The sequence below is a fragment of the Epinephelus moara genome, chromosome 10 (genome assembly GCF_006386435.1).
Source record: "Epinephelus moara isolate mb chromosome 10, YSFRI_EMoa_1.0, whole genome shotgun sequence".
Classification (NCBI taxonomy): Eukaryota; Metazoa; Chordata; class Actinopteri; order Perciformes; family Serranidae; genus Epinephelus; species Epinephelus moara.
In genome coordinates this window covers 32,178,998-32,196,985 of record NC_065515.1, presented here as the reverse complement: position 1 = coordinate 32,196,985, position 17,988 = coordinate 32,178,998, and the positions used below count along the sequence as shown (strand labels likewise).

The window sequence follows — 17,988 nt, the reverse complement described above, 5'->3', positions numbered from 1 at the left end:
GTTCAGGCCTCGATAGGTTATACTTGTAGTTCCCGAGTTGTCCTGCAGGGGTCCACTGTTCTGTTTTGATACCCGGAAATAAGATCAGAGTGAGAGCTCTGTCTCGGTTGATGATCGGTCTCCACAGCCGACAGTGTGAACGTCACACGTTGAGCGGCGCAGGGGAGTTCGTCACCGTCGCTGTTGGACCTGCTGGAGCTTTCGAGGTTCTGATCGGTACCATTTTTGTTTGGGTTCGAATCCAGACCCCGAGCCTCGGCCTCTGAACCAGTTTTCGATAAACAAACATCGTGAGGATTTTGTTCATCTTCAGACGAACACCGGAAACCGCTCAGCAAAGCGAAAGTTGAGTCGAGATGAGTGTGGAGGCGTACGGGCCGAGCTCCCAGACCCTCACCTTCCTAGACACCGAGGAAGCGGAGTTGCTCGGAGCGGACACCCAGGGCTCCGAGTACGACTTCACCGACTTCACCCTTCCCAGCCAGACGCAAACTCAAGGCCAGACTCAGAGCCAGCTGGACAGTCAGGTCTGGGGCTTTCATTTTAACCAGAAGCCACAATAGAGCGCGGTTTACTGACGTTAGCGGCAGTTAGCTAGGTTAGCTCACACAGCGCTGCATGCTAGCCCGCTATTATTGGATCCAGCGTTAACTAGCTTCATGTTAGCTAGCCGTTGCCGTTAGCTCGCTGCTAGCTAGCACATTAACTAAACTCCTAAAGTAACATTATGTATCTTGACGTGTTTGTTTTGAACTGTTTGCAGCAAACCAGATACACAGCGGTAATTTTAATGACCAAAAATAAGAGTTAAGAGCACTGACATTCAGTCATCAACTTCAAATTACTTGCCTTTTCCGCGCAGCGTCTACTAGCCGCTAGCTGCTAATCGTTAGCATTCAGTTTGTTTGGTAAAGCTTGTGTTGTGCTACAGGTTAATGGTCCTGATGAGGGTCTTCACAACGGTGGAGTGGATGACTCCGTGGCCAAAGCCAGCCAGCTGTTGGCTGAGCTCAACTTTGAGGAGGATGAAGAAGACACGTATTACACCAAAGACCTGCCTGTGCACGCATGCAGGTACGCTGACAGGAGCCACATCATGACAGGATGTCAGATTACTGTAGATCACTGAGGAAGTGATTACAGTCTATCAGCGTTGTTTGTTTACTTGATGCTTATCCAGTGCTGTATTTGTAGTATTTACTGTAGTGTAGTTTTCCGGGATCTTACACACCACCTGCGGAGCTTACAAAACTCACCACAGTTCATTAAATTCATTACAACTTTTCTGATAAGCTGTCAGAGTTTACAAATGTTACCCATATAAGACTTGCAGATAACACTGATGTAACACACCAGCCAGCTGCAGTGACAGGTTTCAGATCATTATTGCAGGTCCAATATTGACTCTCTTTCCATGATTAATGGTAATGTATGCACACCATGTATCTTACTAAATATAAAGTAAAATGCATTTAGAAAATTGTTTTAGCTTAAGAAGCTATTGAGAAATCTGCAGTGTAAGGTGTTACCTTAGAAAAGGAGGGGAAATATTATTATTGTAGTTGAAATGTGATTGACTCCCAGCTTTGGGACAGTTTGTCTGAATTGATTTCCTTAACAGTTCTGGGTTAGGAGTGTTTGATATTAATTATGAATGTACTACACATTCATTTTAATTTTAAAGTGGAACACCACTTAAATCAATAATTTCAATATGTTATTTCGATGGTCTAGGAAGGTTCAGTATTTGTGAACGTGAGGGGCTCTCTCTCAAAGCCAGAAACCACAGAAAAACGTCTCAAACTTGTGATGTCGTCAAGCATAAAATCTGAAGCTGCTCCATAAACAATGAATGGGAGCTTGATTTTGTGGCCCTGTGGAATGTTTGTTTTCCTTATTCTATTGTAGTGCTTTCAGTTCTGAGACAGAAAAATAACCCATATACTCTGGGTGTTCTCATTATCATCTAGAACATCTTTCCCAATTCATTGTCAATGGAGCAGCTCTGGACTTTATACCCTGTGACATCACAAATTTGAGTTTCAGCACTGTTGTTTTTGGATTTGGGGGAGAGTCGTTTATTTTTACAAATATTTTTGGACCGTCTTAGACCATAGGAATAACATGTATGAATTAGAAAAGTTGTTAAACATTGAAAACTTCAGTTTAAGTTTTTGACGAACACTTTTTGGAGTTCAACTGGAGTGTGTAAGCGTCCTGTATATATTGAGAGGGCATGAAACCAAAAAATGCAAGCAAAAACATTTTTACTGTTAAATTATCTAAAAACACGTTACATGTCAGATACAACATGCTAACCCCTCTGACACTTGATATTATGTGTGCACTTCCTCTGTAATTCAGCCTGCTGTCACTGTGGCATGGCCTTGCTTTTGGGTCGAGCGAGGTCCTGCACTCATGTAGTATCTTGACTTCATAACTACTGCAGTAATTCAGATGCTGTCTTGATGCATTATTGTCTTTCAGCTACTGTGGCATCCATGATCCAGCGTGTGTTGTGTACTGTAATACAAGCAAGAAGTGGTTCTGTAATGGACGTGGAAACACATCTGGCAGGTGTGTAGTCTACTCATCTTTTCCTTTATTGCCCCACATATAAGCACCAGAATGAAAAAGCCACAGAGGTAGACCAAACATGTTAACATCCCATTTAAACTTGACACAATAATCAAAATAATACACACTGCATTGAATGTGAGTTATTCTACTATTAAGTTTTTAAATTATGACTGTCATTTAACATAGTTTTCACAATCAGCCAGACTCTTTCACACATACAGTGGTGTTTGTGTGTAAAGAGAGATCTGTATGATGTAGTTTCTTCAGAGCTCGTCATTGCTGTCACATTGGTAGGAAACAGTGTGGGTCCAAGTTTACGCCCCTTCAGCTGTGTGACATCAACAAGCGACAGTTTAGGGAATAAACCACTGGACCCATTTTATGATGTGTTTTGAAACTGAGAAGTCGTCTGTTTTATCTGTCCTGTTTTTGTACTTAGGTTAAGTATGTGTTGTTCTGCAAACTATCAATAGATTTTTGCAGCATTGCAACCAGGAGATAAAAGTTTTATCTTATTGTTTTCTCAGTCGTTTGACTCTCGCTCTTTGACTTCCAGTCACATCGTGAACCACTTGGTGAGAGCCAAATGCAAAGAGGTGACGCTGCATAAAGACGGGCCACTTGGAGAGACGGTGCTGGAGTGTTACAACTGCGGCTGCCGCAACGTCTTCCTCTTGGGTTTCATCCCTGCCAAGGCTGATTCCGTGGTGGTGCTACTTTGCAGGTAACTCAGGGTGTCCGCAGGGTCTTAAAAAGTATTAAAAGTTGATGAATCAAATGTTGGAAAATGAAGGCCCTTAAAAAGTATTAAAAAGTCTTAATCGCGATTTTATGAAGTATTAAATTTTCTTGGCATTCAAACTTTGACAAAAAGTATCCATGAATGTATAATTTATTTTCCTCCTCGTGACTATTACAAACAACAATGTGTAGGTAGGCACACTTGGACTGCCACTCGGGGCTGTGCGCGTACCTGTGTGACATCACGAGACGGCGCAGGTCCAGGCGCCAAACAGAGGAGCAAAAGACAATAAAAAATCCTCCTCATCTTATCTGAGTTCTGTTGTATGTTTGTGCTCCATATATTTAATTGCAAACTACAGCTAATTAGTAAGTTAAAGATGCATTGCTGCTAAAGACAGCTTGAAGTGGCGATGAGGTCTTAAGGTTTTTTTGGAAGGTCTTAAAAAAGTCTTAAAAAGGTATTGAAATTAACCTCAGGATTCCTGCATATACCCTGTAACTACCGGCGGGGTGGCTGCCTTGTACGAAGGCAGACTGTCCAGTAACCAGTGCCCACAAATCTCATGTGTCCTGTCAAGAGGTGTCCCTTGGGGTCAGCATTGTCAGTAAGTGACAAGCATTATATGATACTCTGGAGGAACTCACAGCTAGCAATGCAAATTCTTGCCTTGAAACAGGAAGTTTGTTGTGAGATTTATTGAGGTTTCAGCCCTTACCACCTTATGAGTTGTCATGTACCCTGTGGCTAAGGAAACAGGTGCAGAGTCTCTTAAGTGCTTCAGTAGTCAGCCAGATGTGAAAAAAAAGCCAGCTGATAAAAGTTAATAGCAAAAAAAAAATTCCCTCATCAGTGCTAAAATGAACATAAACAAATATTGTGCTTAACCATTAGCGATAGCCTTGCTCCAGAAGAATTATAGGCTACATTATCTAAATTACAATGACACAAAACATCACAGATTAACAAAAATATAACTAAAAAGATGAGTAGGATAGTGTGATTACAATATGATGAAATACAGAAGCCCAAGAGGATCTCATAAATTTGGTTATCAAATTGGATTAAAATCTGTACTGAGCAGGACATTTTACTCCCTGGTGTACAAACTGTGTAATGGGGACACTGTTTCTAATAACCTCAAACATATCTTTGACATCTTGCTTGTGCTGATTAATATCACATTTGTTTAACCACATATTCGATTTCCCCAAAGTGGGACTTGACTGGCAGACATAACTGAGTAATCGGCTATTAACTCTGCAGCTGTTGCTTGGTGAACTCTATGCTGATGTCCACAAAACTTCTTTATGTAGTGCTTCCTGCCCCGTGGCAGTTAATTTAACCCTTTCTGTGGGCTCATGTGGCAAGAAGTACTGAAATGAACTTAAGACAGGAGGACAAACTGCATTTTTTTACATTTTCTGCAAAAGTTAAATACTGTAAAAACCTACAAATAAGCTAAGTTTGTGTTTGTATGAACCTTTAATCTCCACGCAGGCAGCCCTGTGCCAGCCAGAGTAGCCTGAAGGACATCAACTGGGACAGCTCACAGTGGCAACCACTGATCCAGGACCGCTGCTTTCTGTCCTGGCTGGTGAAGATCCCATCGGAGCAGGAGCAGCTTCGGGCCCGTCAGATCACCGCCCAGCAGATCAACAAGTTGGAGGAGCTCTGGAAGGTATACAGTTGACAGCCTGGGAGGCTTTCCTCCAATGTTACAGTTTCAGAGCAATGTTTTGACCAGGCGGTTGTAAACTTTTAAGCGATATGCACAGGCTGAAGTTTTGTAAGTGACAGCTGCAGTTTGTCTGATGTACTTTGAATTGACAGTTTCTTGGCTTTGTCTCCTCTCAGGACAACCCCACTGCCACCTTGGAAGACCTGGAGAAACCCGGAGTGGACGAGGAGCCCCAGCATGTGCTGCTGCGCTATGAGGACGCTTACCAGTACCAAAACATCTTTGGCCCTTTGGTCAAACTGGAGGCGGACTACGACAAGAAGCTTAAGGAGTCCCAGGTATCTGAACTTCACCTCTAAGTAGCAAACTAACTCAGAGAACAGTGTTTTTCTTACGTAAATATCCATGGATGTTAAAATTTAGGGCAGTTTTATCTGACATAAAAACTTGTTTGTAACTCATTACATAGTTTCAAATGTATGCTGAGGATTTTGTTGTTGTGCTGCAATTACAGTAAATGTCTAAAAAGAGAAACAATGTAAATTCAGACCACATTGAGACATATTTATCAGAGTGAGGCATCCTGCTTAAGCTCTGCTTTGTCTGTAGGGTAACAGAAATAATGCCACAGTGATGTGACTTTTGACCTTGTTATTACTTGTTGATTTTTTTATTTATGCATTTTTTGTTTTCCTTTTGCAGACCCAAGACAATATTACAGTCAGGTGGGACCTGGGGCTGAATAAAAAGCGGATTGCCTATTTCACACTGCCCAAGACGGATTCAGGTGGTAATTCTCTGAGCTTGACATCCTCCCTGTGGTTCTGTGGTACAGATAGAGCCCCTCCCCATCCCCCTTCAGTCCTGAGAATTGCACGCAACCTCCCCCAACCCTGCATCTTTTGGTGGCATGTGTGCTTGGTTTTATTTCTGTACTGTGTTCTGTAGTGGGTTTTTGTTCTTGCACGGTACTGTATCATTTAAACCTAGCCCAACTTTTTAGTTTATTAGTTGGTTATTTTAATCATAGATAGTGTCTAACTGGTGTTTTTGTATCAATCCCAGATATGCGGCTGATGCAAGGTGACGAGATCTGCTTGCGGTACAAGGGAGACCTGGCCCCACTGTGGAAAGGCATCGGCCATGTCATCAAAGTCCCTGACAGTATCCTTTACACTGTTAGCAGTTGCATACATATCAGCCATTGCATTACAGCGTCTTTACGACACTTTATTTTAATGGAGGATGGACCTGGTTTGTTTGATTTAACAACCGTACTTGCGACCTGCTTGAGCTAGTTCTAAGCAGCTTAGCATTGTGCATCAAAATATAACGTTACATGTCTACACTGTCTAAACCAGTCTAGAAGGCCATTAAGCTCTGTCATGTATCTTTGTGGCCAGCATGCTACAAACTTCACAGGCCTTTTTTCTCATAATCATGGCCCAGTGACAGTCATTGAGTAATATGATGTATTTTGGTTCATATTTGGATTATAAAAACAATACAGGTATAATTAGAAAGATAAGAATCTCCGCTCTCCTACAGTGTCTAATCATGGCCAGGATAGGGGATGGTGTTCCTCCTCAAATCCCCACTGGTCTTAACTATAAAACTAAACTAGTGTATGCAGCATGTTTATTTCCTTAACAGCCCGTGTTTTAAGACTATGGGGATGAAATTGCCATTGAGTTGAGGAGCAGTGTTGGAGCGCCTGTGGAAATCCCCCACAACTTCCAAGTGGACTTTGTGTGGAAGTCCACGTCGTTTGACAGGTAGGGTGGAGCTTTATATCCTCAAATCCCTAATGTAATGGAAAAAATGTAATTTTACCACTCTCAATTCACAGTATGACCCCACATTACAGCATGTTATTTTTTCTTTTTCCCCTCCCGTAAACAGTGCACAGAAATAAATTGTTTGTGGTGTTTACAGGAGGTAGTTTTGTCTATCATTTGTAAAGATGTCAGCCCAAATTCACCTACTTGGAAAGGTCAGAGGTTCAGTGATGATACAAACAAGTGGTAATGATTCACATTTGTGTTGCTGCAGGATGCAGAGCGCCCTGAAGACGTTTGCGGTGGACGAGACTTCCGTGTCTGGCTACATTTACCACAAACTGCTGGGCCACGAGGTGGAGGATGTCACCATCAAGTGCCAGCTGCCAAAGCGCTTCACTGCCCAGGGCCTGCCTGACCTCAATCACTCACAGGTCAGCTCCCACGAAACGCTGAATCCCTGTTATTTCTTTGTGACATGACAGCAGGAAAAAGTACGAGTCGAGTTGTCTTGTTTACTGTGATTTATCACGTACTGCAGTGTCGATAGAGGTCACCTAGATTGCATAGTTTTGAAAAGCAAGGGAAGCGTCTGACTTAGTAGGGCAAACCTTTATTTAAGTGGGCAAAACATGTTATTTGGTTTGGTATAAGTTAGGTTTGGATCTCACATTATCATTATTATTGTATGTAGATATGGAGATGAAGTTGAGTGCGTTCTTTCTCAGAGTAAAAGTTTTAAGAAATGTTTTATGTCTGTATTTGCAACAGCTCACCTGCGTTGAATCTTTTTTTTTGTGTGTTTGTGTTACCGGTGTGTTCAGGTGTATGCTGTGAAGACAGTGCTACAGAGGCCCCTCAGTCTGATCCAGGGTCCTCCTGGCACTGGGAAGACTGTCACCTCTGCCACTATTGTCTACCACCTGTCCCGACAAGGCAACGGGTAAAACGCTAAGAGTTTTATAGTTTCATACTTAAAGAATTCTATAAAGTTATAATTTTTTATATTCCACCAACTGTATTTCACATAACTGTTCATGTACTAACTCTCTCTATGGTGTGCTTGTATGTGTGTTTGCAGACCAGTTCTGGTGTGTGCTCCCAGTAACATTGCCGTGGATCAGTTGACTGAGAAGATTGACAAGACTGGACTTAAGGTCGTCCGGCTGTGTGCCAAGAGCCGAGAGGCCATCGAGTCACCAGTGTCCTTCCTGGCTTTGCACAACCAGATCAGCAACATGGACAGGTCAGTAGTGCATAGGGAAATTGATTCTGGACTCACAAGTTATTTGTACTTGATGCTGTTGTACAAACACCCATTTCATAACTACTCAGCCAAGCACCAGCGGGTTGGAATTGTTTTTGCTTTATTTATTTATTTAAACCTCCATATTTATTTTTTCCTGTTACTTTGACCTCAAATGCACTAAGTTCTCTTTATCATACTTTCTGTGGTCATTGACTCGGGTATTCCACAACTGAGAAATCAAGTCAATCAAGTCAGCCAATCAACCATCACGTGATGCAGACATTTCCCTGGTCCCTAGATCAGAAGTTTTCAAACTGTGAGGAAAAATGAAACTCAAGTTGTAGCCTGCAGTTAATTAACTGACTTCATGACAGCATTATCCTTCCTGTTTCATCCCCTGAAGTTATGGGAACTGTAGTTCCAAAAGCGGCAAGGGCAGGGGTTTTTAGAACACTCCTGCCCTAGATCACAGATTAGTTTAATAGTGTGTGTTCTCTGTAGTCACCTTGATGTGTCTTTGATTTCCTAGTATGCCGGAGCTTCAGAAGCTGCAGCAGCTGAAGGATGAGACGGGCGAGCTGTCGTCTGCTGATGAGAAACGCTACAGGGCTTTGAAACGCACAGCTGAGAGGGAGCTGCTCATGGTGAGGAGGAGCCTCAAAGCGTTGAACCAAAATAGCTCAAGGTTGAAACTCGGCTTACAAAGAGGCCCCCTACTGCTTTTCAGGCACTGCTAATGCAACAAGTAGTTTCTGCTTAGCAGTTACAAACTCATTGTGACTGTTCTTATTATTCTGTATAAGCAGGTGCTGTGACCTTCTCCGTTCAGGAAGCTTGTTGCTAATCTTGTTTTTGTTTTCTTTTGCTCTTGTTCTCATCTACAAAAAACACTACAGGCCTGTGTTAGTAATCTCAGTATAGAAACAATACCATCTGACGGGATTATAACTGTTCATCATTATCCTAGCTCCTGCCCTGTTTCAGGATTGTAAATGATCTTCCTCCTTGTTGCCCAGAATGCTGACGTTATCTGTTGTACCTGCGTCGGGGCTGGAGACCCTCGCCTGGCCAAGATGCAGTTCCGCTCCATCCTGATTGATGAGAGCACCCAGGCCACCGAGCCAGAGTGTATGGTGCCCGTGGTGCTTGGAGCCAAGCAGGTAAATGTACACCCACACAGCTATAAAACAACTAATGGAGAACAACTAACTGGATAAACGTAGTAAAACAATGTTGGCCAGCACTGCCTGCTCATGTTTTATTCATTGTTATTTATTAATTCGTTATTTTAACAACAACAGTGAATGAAAACTGAAAAGAGCAGCACTGAAGCAGCAAGAAACATAGTGTCATAGGAACATCTGCAGCTGCTACTGCCGGCATTTACTATAATTTTTAATCATTATGTATAAACTTGCACCGATTAATCAGCAGTGCTCAGAATTGAAACATGGGCGGCTTCTCACCTTAATCATTCACGCACACACATCAAAAGAGAGAAGGAGAAAGTTGATAATTGTCCGTGTTAAATTTAACTGCGGAGCTCCCACTGCTGCACTGTGCCGCTTGAAACTGACGAGGCGCGTGTCCGCGTGCCAAAGATGCGCATGTCCGCGGTGCCGAAGAATGTGCACCTTTTTTCTAGTTGTTAAAATAAGAATGTCCGTAACGCTGCACTTTGTAGATGTGAAGACCTGTGTGAATTTTCCACAGGAGATTTTTTGTCTATTCAAGAAATTACCCACAAATGCTATACACCAAGAATTATTATTTTATTTATCTATGTTTTTATTTATGTATGCCTTTTTTACTTATTTATTCAAATACTGTACCTGAAGTTAAGTTTCTCAACCTGTGTCACTGTTTTTGTTTGTTTGAGATGATTATTGAAAAGCTGGTTGTATCTTGGTTGAAATGCTCTAACAAAGGAAAGTTAGAAAATATTGCAATATCTTGTGTGCTGTAAAGTGGTTTGAAAAAAATGAAATCAGAATCGGCCAAAATCGGAATCGGCCATCCAAGCGCTCTGCAAATCGGGATCGGCCCAAAAAATTGTAATCGGTGCAAGTCTAATTATGTTAAATAAACAGGACGTCTGCCTGTTTTTTTGGCCTTAAATGTCATTAAATAGTCCTAAATCTGAATTTTTGGGGTCTTAATTGCCACAAATATTTTATCATATTTGGCTTATCCCTTTTTTTTTTTTTTTTTTTTTTAAATATCCTTTTTTCAAAATTAGTCGAGTTCTTCTGCGTGAAAGTCCAAATGTTGGCAAAATTTATATTAACTTAACTCCCTCTAATAACCATATTCCTACATAAAACCTTTAGAGCTGATAAATCAATTAGTTGTCAGCTATTAAATTAATCAACAACTAATTTGATGATCAGTTAATCGGTTTGAGTAATTATATAAGGGGGAAAAAAGTAAATATTTTCAGATTCCAGCTACATAAATATGAATATTCTCCAATTTCTTTACCTCCTAATGGCAGTAAACTGAATATCTTTAGGTTTTGGATGAAACAAGACATTTAAGGGTGCCATCTTTAGCTTTTGGAAACACTGATCGACATTTTTCACAGACCACACGAGTAATTGATAAGTCAGAAAAATAAGTGACATATTAATCGAAAATTAAAATAAGTAGATGCAGCCCTACTTGCCTTTTGTACTTAACTGTAGTGTTTGAATAAGTAAAACAATGAGTTGTCCAAAAATTAGTCTTAAATTTGGTTAAAAATTCTCTTGGAAAAATTCTTAAAAATCACTGAATGTAAGTCTGATAACTGTAGACACTTGAGTAAATTATATGGCTAACATTATGAATTAAATATGTTGGGTTAAGCAAAATGATTTGTCCTGAATATCCAGAACAAGAGCTTCCTTCATTGCTGTTATATATATGTTATATTATATTAACCCAATTGTCACACTTGTGTGGCTCATCTTGCTCCTCCCAGCTCATTCTGGTGGGTGATCACTGCCAGCTGGGGCCTGTGGTGATGTGTAAGAAAGCAGCCAAAGCAGGTCTGTCCCAGTCCCTGTTTGAACGCTTGGTGGTTCTGGGGATCCGGCCAATCCGCCTGCAGGTCCAGTACCGCATGCACCCGGCTCTCAGTGCCTTCCCCTCCAACATCTTCTATGAGGGCTCCCTGCAGAATGGCGTCACTGCAGGTTTGTCAAGATTCAGCTGTTCATTATCTGGTTTGATGGAGGGGCAAATTAATTGTGACTGTAGCACGTAAAAATATCTACAAACTCTAAAAATGTAATGAAATCTTCATGTTCTCCTCAGCTGACCGCATCAAGAAGGGCTTTGACTTCCAGTGGCCGCAGCCGGACAAGCCTATGTTCTTCTACGTGACTCAGGGTCAGGAGGAGATTGCCAGCTCTGGGACCTCCTACCTTAACAGGTAACATATTAAAGCGGTTGGAAAAGGGCGAGCTGAAACCACTCAGTAGGGGAAGCTCTCCTTACAGCCTTCACATCAAAACCGGTATGGCAGGCTGAAATAGTTGCCAACCTCAATGGTGGGAGAGCCCTCTCCTGTCAGTCATGAACAGGATTGTGAGGCTCCATAGACATAATTTGCATTTTTAAGCCATCATTAGCCTACTATCATTAAACTTCAAGTGTAATTTTCTAAGGACTGAGCAGTACAGTATTTAACTGACGCTGATGTTTTCAAGGACGGAGGCTGCCAACGTAGAGAAGATCACCACCAGGCTGCTGAAGGCTGGAGCCAAACCCGACCAGATCGGCATCATCACCCCATACGAGGGTCAGCGCTCCTACCTGGTCCAGTACATGCAGTTCAGCGGCTCCCTGCACACCAAACTCTATCAGGTACCACACACGGCTGAGACACAGTCCCAATTGGATGTATTTTAACTTCATCCTTTGTAATTACCTGAGCTGAAACTTCTTTTAAATTTGACTTGACTGTAAATTTTGTTTAGTGAGGTCACTCTGTGGTGCTGGACAAAATCTCTTCCTCTGTTTGTACTGTGCAGTCTTCCTCTCATCCTCTTCTTGTCCTGTCCTATTATAGCAAGTGGAAATTGCCAGTGTGGACGCCTTCCAGGGCAGAGAGAAGGACTTCATCATCCTGTCTTGTGTCCGTGCCAATGAGCACCAGGGCATCGGCTTCCTGAATGACCCACGTCGTCTAAACGTGGCGCTGACCAGAGCCAAGTAAGAACCTTCACAGTTGATAATCATGGCACAGCGCACAGACAGCTCGTTAGTTTATGATGAGCTATTTAGATTTGCCTGTAGAAGCTGATTAGGAATTGTGCAAATCAGATACTATTGACAGCTAGACTTCATCTTGTGAAGTTTTTAGGGTGACTTGTTGCAACATGAACACACATTGCATCTACTCTGTTACAGTCTTGACAATTTAAATAAGACATGCCCACTATTCATTGTATGTAGCCGTGTGTATTGTAGGAATTATCAGACCACTGGAATTTTACACACAAAACCTTATGCGAGAATAATTTAAAAGATGTTATTTTTGATAAAGATACTACATAAAGTGCGGTTCAGTACAAGATTTCGACCCCGTCCCTGAGCAGTCGTCTTGTGTGTGTTGTGGATGAAGGTATGGTGTGATCATTGTGGGAAACCCCAAAGCCCTCTCCAAGCAGCCGCTGTGGAACAACCTGCTGAACAACTACAAGGAGCAGAAAGTCCTCGTGGAGGGACCGCTCAACAACCTGCGGGAGAGCCTCATGCAGTTCAGCAAGCCCCGCAAGCTGGTCAACACCATCAACCCTGTGAGCAGAACAAAACACTGTCTGAATCTGGCCATTTAACACAAATATTTGACAAATCTTTTTTTTCTCCTCCATATAAAGTTTAAAGTAATTCAGTGAGACAGCGGCATTCATGCAATATAGTAAACAAGGTAACTATTGCTAAAGACAGTTTGGAAATGTGCAACAACATTTTTTGCTGACACTAGATATCAAACAAAAGCCAAAAAAACCCCAAAAGTGTCATATTAAGTGGCTGTGAGCTGTAAATTCACCACTTCTCAACAGAAGAGTGAAGATAATGTTATCTCAGAGCCTTACAGTTCAAAGCCTCTGCCTCTCTAGGCCACTGCCTGCCTGTCTGCACCTCTCTGTATCAAAGAGAAGCGTGAAAATCATGAGCGCTCACTCTGAAGCAAAATCCGAGGACCAAAATGTCTCCAGAAGTACACTGTACAGCACACTGACTAGCAAAAACCCCCCAACTGCTCGACTTGCAGCTATCTCAGCAGACTGAGGGGTCTCCAACTGGTGATTTGAATCTCTGACTTTCAGGGAGCAGGCCTGTTTATCATATAACATAACAAACCATTTGAAGACACTTAGCGGGGGTCAGGAAAATTAGGACATTTTGTGTTACATGGACTTTTTTTTTTTAATCATGAAAATTATTGATATTTACATCTCTAAATCTGTGAATTATCCAACTTGACAAAATGGCGATTGTCTTTTTCCCAGGGAGGACGTTTTATGAGCACTGCGATGTACGATGCCCGTGAAGCCCTCATCCCCGGTTCCGCCTATGACCGCAGCAATGCTGGTATTTATTTTATGGTTTGACTCAAGATAATAACTTTTTTTTATCAACAGGCTGCATCGCAGTCCCACAAAACCAGGTTTGCCTGATCTTGTTTTCTTCATTTAAAAAACCAACATGAGTCTCATTCTGCGTGCTTTCTTTCAGCCGGACGTCCGTCCAACATGTACTTTCAAACTCACGACCAGATCGGGATGATTGGGGCAGGCCCTGGTCACATGGCCGCCATGAATCTTCCCATACCCTTCAACCTGGTGATGCCACCAATGCCTCCGCCCAGTTACCTGGGTCAGACCAACGGCCCGGCTGCAGGTACAATACAACACTGAGATGGTCCACTGAACATTACATAAACTGGAAATTAACAAACTTTGGTCAAACTAGTCCAACTACAGTCTGGACTAATGTTACTTCCTCACGTAATGTTTCATGTTATGAGCTCTTGACTATCACGCCCTGTCTTTATTGTCCACCAACAATAATACTCTATAAATCCCAAGCTTCATTTAGTGATTCTTCTCCCATAAATAAGATTATGATCTTGGTAGGATGGGTGGTTATGGTGTTTGTTTTGAATCTAATCCTGATCTCCTTTTTCCATCAAGGTCGTGGAGCTATGAAGGGTAAGCCTGGACGTGGCGGGCGGCAGAGGGTCCGTGGGTCGGCACACCAGGGTGCCAGTCAGGGTAACGGACCAAACAGCCAGGCCAGCCAGGATGGGGCCTCCCAGCCCTTCTCCCAGGGGCCGCTCACGCAGGGCTACATCTCCATGAGCCAGCCCTCTCAGATGAGCCAGCCTGGCCTCTCCCAGCCAGAGCTGTCTCAGGTAACACATGACTTTGACTTAGTAAATGAAGCGTTATCGTATAAGATATGTTCATGATAATTAATTTTCAAATTTCTATTTTGAATATCTAAAATCCCTTTTCATTTTATGATTTATAATTTTTTCATAGATTAATTAATGTAAGGTTGGAATGATATAATAGGTCTGCATTAAAGAGATTACACTCAGTGATGAAGACCAAAAATGTATTTACAATGATGTTTCTGTCCTCCTGTTCTCCAGGACAGCTACCTGGGTGATGAGTTCAAGTCCCAAATCGATGTGGCTTTGTCCCAGGACTCGACTTACCAGGGTGAACGTGCATACCAGCATGGTGGGGTGACTGGACTGTCACAGTATTAGAGTGTAAGTACATAAAATCTACTCACATTTTATTGTACAGGCCGAACCTTATGAAAAATTTGTCCAGCCTTTTTAAGCTTTTGAGAATTCACACATTCTGAATTTCCTGCTCTTAGATGGAGAGACAATAAATTGCCTTTTGATGATTTGGATCATGTGGGGATAGTTGGTGTCACTGTAGTGTGATGTATCCTACCTGCACTTTGTGACGTCCATCTGTCCTGCAACCAATGTGAAACCCAATCTTTGATGAACGTCATTGTGACTTTGTGACATTTGAAAGTTTAGCAACTGTTTATGAGCTTGTTTTGTGTCTTGCAGGTCACTTGAAGAAGGGAGCTAGGCTTGAGCTGAGCTTAGTTCATCAGCTTTTTAATCTGGGAAATAATAAAAACATAAAATGGATACCTGTTTTCCTCTGCTACAACCGAAGCACCACCGAGTGAAAGCGACGGGATAGCGAAACCAAACCAATGACCAGCGAGAGAAATAAGAGGGTAGAAGAAGAGAGCACGAACAGACGGGCAGGGAGATGGCAAGAGAGGCCGAGTGAACAAGCGAGAGGCAGGGACCGATGCCCGTGCACAGTGAAGGAGGGAAGTCGAGAAGATGGCAGCGTGTGGTAGAGCTGCTGAGGGAAACGAAAGGGGAGATCTCAACGGTCTCTAATGGGAATCCAAATGAGGCGCTCAACTCCCAACAAAATAATCCAGCCTGCCCCCTCAACCCACAGCCTCCAGGAGAGGAAGGAACGCTCAGAGCCTTCCAGCTGAATTTGAAGAACTAGTTCTCCAAACTTGCAGGGGGGCATGAATACAGAAAGCCATCAAACAGGAAACTAAAACTCCCCATGCTAAAAAGACGGTTGGTTTCTCAACCTGGATCTCTTCAATTTGGTTTATCGTGGGAGGAGAGCGGCACCAACAATCATGTAGTGGGCCCATAAACCTCAGCAGCCTCTGAAGGAAGCAGCAGTCGACACACCCTCTCGGAGAGGAAATAAAAACACGGTTTCTGTGCTTGAGTCTGAGATTAAAGAGCCTTGAATTGAAATACCGTTCATTTGCCTTGAGAACCACTGGCTCATTCACGAGGTCTTTAACAGGGTGGTTTCGACCACACGTCAGTGGTGGAGTGGCACGGGGATTTCAGACTGTTTTTTCAAGACATGACGCGCGAATCCCACTGATATCGCGACCATCATGGGACAGTTTTTTCTTCTCTGAAGTACCTTTCTTATCACAGAGCACAAAATTGCAAAAAAGTCATTTGAAACTATCAAACACGACCAGCATTGAACTTTCAACTCAATGTCATTTGATGTTTCAGCGAAGGCTTTTCCTTATTTTATTCTTTTTGAAAGCAGGGGTTGTTGATGTCCTGCTGTGCTTCATGACCAGATGTCTTTTTGACAACACTCTGTATACGCCTAGATTGGCAAATGCTTGAATGCTTTGCATTGATTGAGTCCTCAGGGGATTGTGGACTGTACACACTCATCACACAAATCCCTGCTGGAGGTGAAAGAAACCAAACAGGAGGGAGTCAGGGGGGAGAAGGATGATAGTAGTCGAGGCTTACAGGCGGTCATGGCAATCAATCCACCACAGGTAAGGAGTAGAAAAGGAAGGTGGCTGAGGAGAATATGAGAGTTTCCACATCTGGAAAACGAGTTCAGGTAATCACTGGGGTTAAACATGTCGAGGAAAATGTTGCTTTAGGACTGTCCCAAAAGATGACCACACATTAGATGTAGTCGCAAAACCCAGTGTCATTTCACACAGCGTTTTGAGTTTGTGAATTGTATTCAGGACAAGCAATATAGCCAGGCTGACGGCCATATTGCCCAGCCACGAAAAACTAAAGATAATCAGGGGTTGAATAATTAAGAAATATGTGTAGAATCTCAACATAACCCTATAATTTATAAATCACCACAATCTGAAAGAGCTTTGGTTCCTGTGTGGATGAATATATTTTGAAACTTTACTAAACCCCAGTTACACACAGTGGAAACGCCATCAGTACCGATTAGACGATGGCGAGGAGACAAAGAAAAGTGAACGAGAAACCTGAATCAGTGCCTATAACCAATCACCTTCAAATAAACAGCTGCAGCACAAGCATGAATGTAGTTAAAAATCAAACTACCAGCATTTAAAAAAACCTTCCAGACACCAGAGGGCTCAAGAAACTCACAGAAAAGGACTTGTTGTATTTTATTTTTTTAATAATAAAATCAGGCCAGGTAAACACGAGGTCAGTGAGTTTAGCAGCTGGGTCGTTTCTCAAAAGGACGGGCGGATGAAAAAGCCACCTTCCTTCTCTGTGGAGTTAAACAAAATGAAGACTGGTAGAATTTCTTTTCCCTTCTGTGGACTTTTGATTTGTGCAAAGCTGTTTTGCCTGCATTATGTATTCCTTGTAGAGTTCCTCTTGAGATTTATGTGGATCCTTAAACCCTCTTCCTGGAGAACTGTGTGAAACCTGAACCTTGAGTTGATCCAAACTTTGCTTTTGTCGGAGGATTCGCTGCTTTGTGTGTCACGTTTTGTTCAGTTGGGTGTTATTTAGCCATTTTGTGTAGTTTTACTAAAAAAAAAAAAAATTCATTTTTGTAGCAACTTGCTGACAACAGGAATGAGGCGGACACCGTTTTCCTTCATTAATTTTGTATCTGTTCCTCAAACTGTCTGAGGGATTGTAGTTTTTTAACTCTTCCAGGAAAGATGCTTTCTGAACACAGTAAGAATGTACTCCACTGTTTCTTCTCACCTGCTTCTCATTTCAGCAGACATGTGACAATCATGTTGCAAGTAGACGTCACCATGTTTAATTGACTTAGAAGTAGTTCTGTTTTGTTGGATGAATTAGTTTCCCATATCAACCCGTTCCACCGAACTCCTAACATGTTATAGCTTTAAAAACCCGCTGCCGTAATATTATTGCTTTGATGTTTTTTTCCATCTTCTGAGCCACAATGAATTGCAACATGTGCAGTGAAGAAGTGATTCAGTTGTAAATTAGTTGTTGAAACATTTGCATCCAAACCCTTGATTCTCTACGTCAACAGATTGAGAGCTCAATGTGATGTAAATACCTATTTGAAACGTCTTTGCAGTGAAGTTTCATCACAACATGGTGGTTCCTTGTTAAACTGAATCAATAAAGGCTGTCAATTTGAGACGA

General features: G+C 42.2%; 1 protein-coding gene across 3 annotated transcripts; it reads left to right on the top strand.

Annotated features, from left to right (window-relative positions):
* Positions 1-116: 116 nt before the first annotated feature.
* LOC126396186 (regulator of nonsense transcripts 1-like) lies at positions 117-17,983 on the top strand. Of its 3 annotated transcripts, none has more exons than XM_050054050.1 (24): positions 117-527; positions 932-1,074; positions 2,488-2,577; positions 3,137-3,304; positions 4,823-5,003; positions 5,180-5,341; positions 5,706-5,790; positions 6,069-6,167; positions 6,670-6,778; positions 7,056-7,215; positions 7,606-7,724; positions 7,863-8,027; positions 8,560-8,674; positions 9,047-9,190; positions 10,993-11,206; positions 11,328-11,445; positions 11,723-11,879; positions 12,085-12,227; positions 12,640-12,814; positions 13,532-13,613; positions 13,758-13,922; positions 14,216-14,436; positions 14,680-14,802; positions 15,121-17,983. In XM_050054050.1, exons 1-23 carry the CDS (start codon positions 357-359, stop codon positions 14,797-14,799), a joined length of 3,306 nt encoding a protein of 1,101 aa, XP_049910007.1. In that variant the 5' UTR covers positions 117-356; the 3' UTR covers positions 14,800-14,802; positions 15,121-17,983. The 3 variants fall into 3 exon arrangements, with proteins under 3 accessions (XP_049910007.1, XP_049910005.1, XP_049910008.1); XM_050054048.1 differs by having other exon boundaries at positions 5,706-5,793; XM_050054051.1 differs by having other exon boundaries at positions 5,706-5,832.
* The last annotated feature ends 5 nt before the right edge of the window (positions 17,984-17,988 follow it).